Source organism: Gymnoscopelus braueri (assembly GCF_963280865.1).
Source record: "Gymnoscopelus braueri genome assembly, chromosome: 24".
NCBI lineage: Eukaryota > Metazoa > Chordata > Actinopteri > Myctophiformes > Myctophidae > Gymnoscopelus > Gymnoscopelus braueri.
In genome coordinates this window covers 24018319-24028483 of record NC_137626.1, presented here as the reverse complement: position 1 = coordinate 24028483, position 10165 = coordinate 24018319, and the positions used below count along the sequence as shown (strand labels likewise).

At 41.5% G+C, this 10165-nt stretch overlaps 1 protein-coding gene across 1 annotated transcript; it reads right to left on the bottom strand.

Moving 5' to 3' along the window:
• Positions 1 to 754: 754 nt before the first annotated feature.
• On the bottom strand, positions 755 to 10165 carry LOC308080533 (ATP-dependent RNA helicase DDX4-like; the record flags this gene model as incomplete). Its single annotated transcript, XM_080422429.1, has 18 exons — positions 755 to 1290; positions 1902 to 1962; positions 4359 to 4466; positions 4559 to 4829; positions 4907 to 5006; positions 5164 to 5309; positions 5391 to 5557; positions 5777 to 5906; positions 6083 to 6237; positions 6424 to 6576; positions 6666 to 6808; positions 6894 to 6929; positions 7454 to 7498; positions 7664 to 7724; positions 7823 to 7939; positions 8103 to 8165; positions 9698 to 9736; positions 10145 to 10165. The coding sequence occupies 18 exons, from the start codon at positions 10163 to 10165 to the stop codon at positions 755 to 757; spliced, it is 2352 nt and encodes a 783-aa protein (XP_080278555.1).

The following is a 10165-nucleotide window of genomic DNA, read 5'->3' as shown; positions in this document are numbered from 1 at the left end:
CATTAGCCCGCGGACCCCCATTTGAAAAGATAAGCCAGGGACCCCCATAAGAGAAGATTTTTACGGCTCTAGCAGTGATTTTCAACCATTTTAATTTCAAGGACCCCCAGTTTGACATGTGCATTAGGCTACGGACCCCCATTTTATAGCATTTCTATCTCTGGGACCCCAATTTATATAGTAAAATCAGTGCTATCCTCCTCCAACATGGGTGAACTGTATGATGAGTACTGTGTGACTCTGCCACGCCAGCAGGGAATTGTGGAGAGAAAGAGCTCCTCTTCTGGAGAAGTCTTGCTTAAAGGCACAAAAACACGAAATCTGACTGCTGTTGCATCCTTCCTCTTCAGCATCCCCATCACCAATGCTCCAGTAGAGAGAGTTTTGTTTTCCCTCATTGTTGTGTGCCTAACTTACTCCTTATAGTTAGTGCAACCTGAATTGAATCATAGATATACAAAGAAAGCTTCGTGTCTTTTAGTTCGTTTATTAATGACCGCTCCTCAAACACCGGTCCCAATCATAACAGGTTACGTCATATAGTGTGTCCTATACATTTCAGTTACCTGTTTCCTGGTCATGTGACCTGGCTAACCAATACATGACATCTCCCTTTTCCTTGGAAATAAACTTGTACCTTGAACAACCTCTGTACTGACCCTTAGAACAAAATACTTTTTTTTTCAAACAATGCATAATAGCTTTTCAAACAATGCACAATACCCTTTTTTTTCTTTTTACAGTGCAATTCAGCTCAGGTCAGCACAAAGTCACTGAGCCTTTCAGGTGGTTTTGTCACCCTTTGAGGTCTCTCTGACATCTGAGTGTGTTGTGGTGTGTGAGTGACATTAGTCTGTGCATGTGTGTCCACGTCAAGTGCACTGTCCTCAGTCCACTGTGTCTCCTCCGGTGTGTCGTGTGCCCCCGTAGGCCTGTTGGTCACATATCTTTTCACATGTGTGGTGTTTCTCTGGTATCTTGCTCCTGTTGGTGATTCAACCACAACCTGATTTCCTGTCTTGCTCACAACTTTGTGTGGTGTTGTGTTGAATGGTGTGGTGAACTTGTCCACCTTGTCCTGCTGTATGAGCACGGTGTCTCCAATGTCCACCTTCGAGTACTGAGCTCCCCGTCGTTCATCAGCATATAGCTTTGCTTTTACCTTTTGCTCTGCATCTCTATCACGTACTTCCAGTGATGCTGTGTATGATCCACAGAGATCTGGCAACTTTCCCCTCATCTTCCTGTTAAAGAGTAGCTCAGCAGGGCTCTTTCCAGTAGTAGCATGTTCTATGCTCCGGTACACAGTCACATACTTTCTCAGTTCACGTTTCCAGTCCAGTCCTTCTGCTTCTGAATTCCGGACTTTTACTTATAACAGTATTTCTACATCTGTTGATACTTTTATTTCTACATCTGTTGATACTTTTACTTAAGTAAAACATTTGAGTACTTTTCCACCACTGCTTTAGTGCCACAATTCGTAGCGAAAGCATGTTTTATCTTGTTTAATCTTGCCCAAAGGGACGCCAGGGTTAATAATGTGGTTAAAGCCATACTGTAGGACCATACTGTATGCCATAAAAACCATGACTGTAAAATCCTCTTAATTTAAGAGGAAACAAGAGCAGACCAAGTACAAAGCCAACTCAGGTCTGTTTTACTAAGTATAGAGGGTTTAAGTGGTTAACTTTTTCACTGTGTAACACAGTTGACCCTCTTGTGTTCCTCTGCTTGTGTCTGTAGCCTTGAATCGGCCTCCTGCGGTTAACTGTCCTCCGTTAACAGTTTCACACTACCCTGGCTGGCAACCCCCTGCGAAGATATCTGAACTACCGTGACTTCACATCACAACCTATGGCGACACCTGACCCTGACTCAATAGACAGAGACACCTCTACTAGGCGCCATGTCCTCCTGATGGGGGCTCCTCACTGGCAGGTGAGCCAGTAGTAGGGTACGCTAGCAACACAGAGTGGGGAGTGTTAATTGACATGAGGGGTAAAAAGAATTGTTACTCTAAATAAAATGTATTGTATATTTTCCATCATACATGTGACGATGGCTTTGTTCCACAACACAGACACCGTCTCATCTTTCTTACCGCGTAACAACCCAGGTAATTAAGTCATGTTCACCACTTAAACTGTATAAAATTTATTATAGGTAGGTATTGGATAATAAAATTAAAAAAAAACACCACTTCAGTATTACCAAGAAATATACATTTCTGACCCTTGAAAACCTTTTTTAAATCGCTAATGTTTGTTGCAATGCTGGCACAACAAGATCCTCGACTAGAGGGCAGACTATTGTCAATATTCAGGGTTAGTGTGTAGGTAGGCCATTACACAGACTGTGTTCAATATTGCATGGTGTAGTCTGTCTGCATTATTTGTGTTTCAATAAAAGGTTACCATTTATGTACCTGGGGGTTTCTGCGGCTCTGCCTCCTTTACTGGTGTTCACTGTCTAAATGCTGTTCTGTGGGCAGGATCTCTACATTCTCTTATGAGACAAGGTTTCTTACAATAGTTTTTGTTGAAGATGACTTTGGTTAAATATGTGTGAATGAGGTAGATTTGTTTTCCATGTATGTTCCTTCTTTTGATCGATGGTTGGTGTCATTGAAGTCTGGCAACTAAGCTACCAGGAAGGGTTGTCTTGAAATATCTAGACATAGGATATACACTTTTTCAAAACAACTAGACTGCTAGGGTTGCTAATGAATTTGAACATCACCACTTGGATTTTTTTCCACACACACACACACACAGAGTAGTGCAACAAACATCTCCACTGTTTAAACACCTAAATTACTGGATATTCTGTAATTCCAACATTTGCTGGTATTGCCACCCTGTATGCAGACTACGGTTTTAGGTTTCTTAGCACCATCTGAATAAATCTGTAAAATCACAACTCATTACATCACTGAATATACTTTTACCATTAACACATACCAATCAACAGGCCACACCATCATCCATGGAGCCACCACAGGACAAACCTCTTTTGCGATGTCACTGAAAATCATTTGAGATACTTCCCCTTAATTCCAGCAACATTTCTCCCATTCCGACCTGCAGGGCAGGTCCTGGCAATGTTTTAAAAGTCTCACTGCACACCCTCAATGCCTGAATCACATCAAACTGCCTTAAGAGAACCGTCTGCTAACCTAACATTAATCAAACCTCATCAGCACCACATTCTGAGCAACTTGCTGCCCATTCCCTACTAGTCAACATGCCATCACATGATTACTTTGCCTTTTTACTACTGTTCCCAGCCATCTTGACTTCTGTTTCAGCTAGCGAAGAAAGCTGCAGGGCTCTAGTTCACTTCTAACACCGATGGAGCTATCACACTGCAAGAAGTCTGCAAGAATAGGGATGCCATGGTTAAAGTAGTTGAGTCCACAGGCATGTATGCATACCCTTTTTGCATCTTCGTTAACTTTAACACGACAACCAACTAAAGACTGTCAGGTTTTATAACATTAACATAACATTTTAACATCCAAAGAACTAGCTGCTAGATGGCCACAGCAGGCATATTGAATTTCAAATAAATACACTGAAAATATATTGAATTCTGCACGTGTTTTTTTAAAAGAAAGATTTTCAAACAAATACAAACATAAGTTTTTCAAACTAAAATACAGCAAACAAAAGGTAAAAACAACTTATTGTGAAAACAACAGAACAGCTTCATGCATTAAACTTAACACCATGCAAATTATTCAACTTAATACCATGCAAATTAATGTTTTAACAAACTAAAAAGAAAAATAAAGATTGCTGGATAGTGGCAATCTATTCCCAGTCATCATCTCCAGTCTGAGCAGCCATTTGTGGCTGGCTGATTGCAGTTTTGTCAGTGTTGAAAGCTCCCCCCTAAGGGCCAAAAAACAAAACAAAAAACATGTGAGAATGTTGACTTCACACTTGTCCCCACATAGGAAAAGCTAAGCTTTGCTCTATTGCACTCGTTGTAGTGACTTACAGACACATTACTGTAGTGAGATATTTGAGGCAATCCCAGTATCTGTAACATAATCTTGTAAATATACTTAATCATTCTTAAGCTGCTAGTTAATGTAATTTGGCATGTATTTTTCTAAACCGACCATGCTGGTCACTGTATGACCAGCATGCAATCTGTATGTTCGCATCCAGCCTTGTCGAGCTTGCCTCGCTATCAATCGCAACTCCTATTGCTACATGTATATGACCTCTGCTATCTATCTATCTATCTATCTATCTATTCACTGTATGTGCTTACGGTAATAATTTTTTTATAAAAAATAAACTTTAGAACATGCTGTGAAAGAAGTCTACATAATTGACAACAATTACCTTCCTGGAGTCGGAGGAAGCAAAGGTGTTCCCTCCTGGGTTGAATGATGTAGTTCCAGTGGCGCCCATCGCTGAATCCTCAAGCCATGAGGGAACCTCCTGCTGGGCCTATCAATCACATTCAAACCAAAGGAACCGTTAGGTTTTAATGTTGTGCTTTAAAAAGGTGTCAGAGCAGTGCATCGAGTAAGGTCACCTACACTAGAGAGAATTTTAACCAGGGAGCGAGCCAGTTGGTTGTCCTGCTCAGGATCATAAAAGGAAATGGCCTTGCCAGTGTTGCCACAACGACCGGTCCTCCCAATGCGGTGGACGTATTCATCAATGCCTTTGGGTAGGTCAAAGTTGACCACGTGCTGCACATCTTGTATATCCAGACCTCGTGCAGCCACAGAGGTAGCCACCAGCACGGGACATTTTCCAGAGCGGAAGTCGTGTAGTGCCTGCTCTCGCTCACGCTGCTCACGGTCGCTGTCAGAAGACACGGTACAGGTTCAAATGCTGGAAAAAAGAAAAGAACCAAACCATTGTATCAAGCTCCCACTTACCCGTGGATGCTAGTAGTAGGAACCTTCTCCTGACACAAGAATGTTGCAATGAAATCAGCTTGTCTCTTTGTCTCCACGAACACCATGGTACGCTCAGTTCCTGCATCACAATATTGTGTCGTTAGTTACAGAGAAGAAAGCTTTAGACTTTTCTCCACAATAGCTGCCATTGTTGATCTTTTTGAAGTGTGTTCAGGTTATTTATTTCAAATGGCTAAACAGCTGAGACTTGGAGTTAGTGAGGTTAGAGACGTTACCTGTGGTCTTGAGGACATCAATTAGTTGTCCTCTCTTTGAAAACTTGGTGACCTCAATCAGCTTCTGCTCTATGTCACTGCACGCTCCGCCCACCACACCCACAGTCAGGAACAAGTAGTCAGCCTTCAGGAAGTCAGCAGACAGCCTGTAACATCCACCATGCAGATAAATGAAGTATTGAGGAGTTTCACATAAATACAACCTTTATTAGATACATAAAGTGTACCTTTGGATGTCCTCAGGGAAGGTAGCACTAAACATAAGGGTCTGACGCTCCTCTTTTGTTGGCATGCCAGGAGAGCCCACCAACTTGCGCATGTCAGGTTCAAAGCCCATATCCAACATCCTGTCTGCTTCATCCAACACCAGGTAACGCAACTTGCTGAGACCCACCTTGAGGGCACATCAGTTATAGCTAGATTAAACTATTATTTTCCCTAGGGAAAAATTCTGATGTTTAGCCATGAGTAGAAACATAGATATACACACACACACACACACACACACACACACACACACAGCCTCTCAACAAGTATATAATAAGCTTTGAACCAAGTCAGCTGGAAAGGTTCACCACCATCATAACTGAACTACTGGCAAGGGCTTAATTACCATTCCTCTTTGAATCATATCCAATAGCCTTCCTGGAGTCCCGCACAACACGTTGCATCCCCTCAGGATGTCTCTGATTTGGTGTCCAGTAGCGATTCCACCGTACACCACAACAGGACGCACACATGTCCTACACAGGTCAGAAGAGAAAAATGTGAACATTCACAGCATGTTCAAAATGCATACACCATAATCTAATGTGGTTTCTATCAATTGCCAGTATGTACTTTAGTCATTTTACAGACTAAAATAATTACTTTTCATGTGCTGCAACAGAACCAACTATTAATTTGTGACAATACACACCCATGGGCAAACTTTCTAGCCTCCATGTAGATCTGGTTGATAAGTTCTCTGGTTGGAGCAACAATCACCACCTCAGGTTCCTGCTGCTCACTGAACTGACTGGCTGCCACTCCATCTGTCATCAGCTGCTGGAGGATTGGCAGCAGGAAGGCAGCCTGTGGGGAGGAAAACGCATTACAATCCTCCCTGACAGGGAACCAAGCTCACCTCCACTTCCTGATCTTCAGAGGAAATGTACAGTAGTAGTTTATTTGCACCACCTGTACTGACAAATGTGTACGGTCCTGAACCAAAAGTCATTCTAGAATCTAGATACTGTAAAAGCACCAGCTGAAGCTCACGGTTTTGCCTGATCCAGTCTGGGCACAGGCCATGAGGTCTCTGCCCGCTGTGATAATAGGGATGCCATACTTCTGCACTGGAGTTGGCTTCACATAGCCGGACTTGCTCACGTTCTTTTTCAGGGACTCACAGAATTGGGCCTCCTCGAATGTCTAAAGATGGAGAAAAACTGTTCATTGCTGTCCAAGTAAATTACCCTTTAACTATTGAACAGATGAGAATTCTGCCAACAGATCCATACCATGATGGCCTTCGGTGGGTTGCTGCCGCTAACATCCACCATGATCTGATCATACTTGTCAAAGTTGATGCCAGATTCGTAGTGGGAAAAAATGGATTCTTCATCCTCAGGGAGGGCTGGAGGAATATAGGTCACCCTCGGTCCTGGGGAAGAGGTTAGACAGACTTAACAAAAGCATACTAGAAAATACCAACTTTAAGTGTGTTCAGAATAGATACTTTTACTTACTCTCATCAACTCCATCTTCCAAGTTTTCCGTTTGACCTGTCACAGATACACAGAATTACATCTTCACGCAAGCTGACCAAATCAAACATGATACCTGATTCACACAAATATCCAACTCAAAGATGGAACCTGATTCACACCAATATTACCTTTAGAGAAGACTTCATCTTTGCTTAAGTTGACTTAACTCATGAACATGATTCACTATTTCAGTTTATAGTTATATACGATGGTGCATGTACCTTCTCCAGAACTTTCTCTTCGATCTTCTGTTCCAATAACAAAACAAAAAAAATGTCATTATGTGTCAATACACCTTTACTCCCAGCTAAAATATACCATGGGATTCTGACAACAGTGAGGCAATTTCACATATGTAAGAAAAACAATTAGTTCTTGCATCTCTTTTTATAATATTATAAGATATATGTATATATATATATATATATATATATATATCTTTTGTTTGCTTAACAAACCTTTCAAAATAGAATTGCTTAGAATATTAGGAAAGAACTGAAGTTTGTTAAGTGGTAGTTGGCTTTTTAGTAAAAACATACCTTGACGAAAGCCCCCCCGGCCTCCACGACTACCTCCTCCAAACCCTGTGAAGAAATACAATAAAGGCGTAAATTTTTCCACAAGAGTGCCTTGGTCGAACATTCCTGGACAATTTGCCAATCACATAATACAGTCAAGAATAGAATGTGTATTATTTATGGATAACAGACATGATCCACTGCCACAGTAACCCAGCCAGTTCATCCGACCTCTCCCCTCCATTACCTTCTCTGGATCCACCATCATCATTCCTACTTCCTCTACTGCCACCTGTGAAGTAACAATATTACTCTTAGAACCACTGATTTCAATGGATGCCTTGGTTAATTTACATTTGCATAACCGTTTTTACATTGATTTCGTCTCACCTCGGCCTCCTCGTCCTCTGAAGCTCTGCTCTCCTCCTCCACTGGTCCAGCTGCTTCCTTCTCCATTGGTCGAGCTGCTGCCTCCTTCTCCACTGGTCCAACTGCTGCCTCCTCCATCTAAAAGAAACAAAACGCACAATTCAACAACTAGAGTGCATAAGGGGTTCACGATATTCAGTAAAAAAATTATGCCATGATGTCCCCCGAATGGCAACCGACAAAATTGATCATGCGCAGGAATGTCAATAGTATACCATAACACATAATTAGGTTTGCTTACCTGAAGAAATTTCACTCCTAAATCCTCCCCCCCTTCCTCTACCTCTTCCTCTTCCTCCACGACCTGTAGAAGACATGTGCAACCTCCACTTGATACATATCAAAGACAATGGTTCTTGTTAAATTACAGTGGCTCCCAAGGTAAATCAAGGCATCCCCATTAAGTCAAAACTTGACACATGATAAATATATAAAAAAGAGAATGACACAAAATTCCTCAACTTAGGTTGCTGTTTCGAACATCTTATGACCCCAATTCACATCCGGGCCACTGGTAGCCCTAGAATGGCTGACCATACATTGCATGCATTCCACATACAGCCACAGAACACAATCAAATCAATGCATTCTCATGGAGGGATTCACCTCAATGGCATTCTATTTTGTTGTGCTCTTATGTGTACTCAGAAAATGTATATTTAGTAGGTTATATCCACAAGATTCACACAGAACACATTCTCTGTACTCAACGGCATTCACAGCAGCACTAAACATTTGTGAACTTCCTTCAATGAGCACATGGACAGGTGCTTTGCAGTTGGTGCAGGGCAATTGTAATCGCACCTGCAAATTTGTGCACCCCATACATACGTTATGTGCTTATTGAAGGAAGTTTACCTGCGTTTAGTGCTGCTGTGTGAATGTTAAGAGACTGTGGTCCGTGTGAATCTTGTGGCAAAGTGCAATTTGACCAAATCCATGTTTTCTGTCAAAACTCAAATTGATTTGATATCAGAAGAGCTTAATGACAGTCGGAACAACTTTCCATTGGGTGAGTACACAGAGCATGACAAATTAGAACGCTGTGGAATTGAAAACCTCTACGAAAACGTATCGAGTGACTGACTGTATGAAACAGTTGCATGCGCTCCATCCTTTCCTGCCAGAAAGAGGCAATTGCAACTGTTACACCCAGGGTTGAAACTTGAACTAGTCCATACATGGGGGTGTGTGCACCCAAACAATGTGATTGTGCAGACTTGAGACTGAAGGCTGCAAATGGCACCACAAATCCCATGGCAAATTAATGCTAATAAACAACTTTGATAAAAATCTGTTTCAATCAGTTTTAAGATATATATCAGGCCACTCAGGAGAACAATGCATGAGAGCAGTAAAGTCCTGTCCCTGATTTGTCATTTTATCACTGTAGGAGGCAGAGTGCTACTGTGGGTTCTTGCCACACAATTGATGAGACTGTTTACAATGAAAGATTCTGCACTTTATTGACCACACGCATACATATTGCTGCACCAAGTCTACATAGGCCACGTGTAGCCCAGCCATCATATGCCAATGGTCAATGTACGTGTCCAAGTTCAGATAGATTGGTCAAGTAAAAATGTACAGATGGTCAGGTTTCCTAATGTTCAACCAGTGTCCTGCCGCCTATAGTATGCGTGCGACAGGGCCTACATTTCTCAATGGACCACCTCCAACCACTGCAGATAGATGTACTAGTTATATTGTATTAACATACTGTACTCTACCATAAAGATTGGTCAAAGGTTGTATCCATTAAGCTGTATTGCAGCTTTAAGTCTGATTAGGCATTAGTGAATGGATTACACTTCCAAAAACAAAAATCAATATTACCTCTTCCACCATCACCACCTCCAAATGAGTCACCATTATCTATGAAACAAACAAGTCATCTCAACACAACCTCTTAGATAAATGACCAAATAACATGTTAGTTATAACAAACATCCTAACATTCTGCTGTCCAGGGCCGTTTCCACTGTTCCATGAGGAGAACATTCCACCTACAGACAGTACTTGTAGTTTTAACCATGTGTAAGAAAATAACTTCACTCTGGCATGCATCTAGTCAATTTTACTAACGTTACGGTAAATACAATTCACATCACTATGAAAGAACCTACCACTCTTGGAGGTATTGGTGAGTGTACTGGTCGCAGCAGGTCCCTGTACATATTAATACAATTTAAGAAAACAACCATGAGTTGACTGACTTATCAGTTGTCATTACAATTAATTGTTTCAATCAGAACAGCTTATTTCTAAACAAATTTACGTTACCTCTTCTTCCCAGTCATCCAT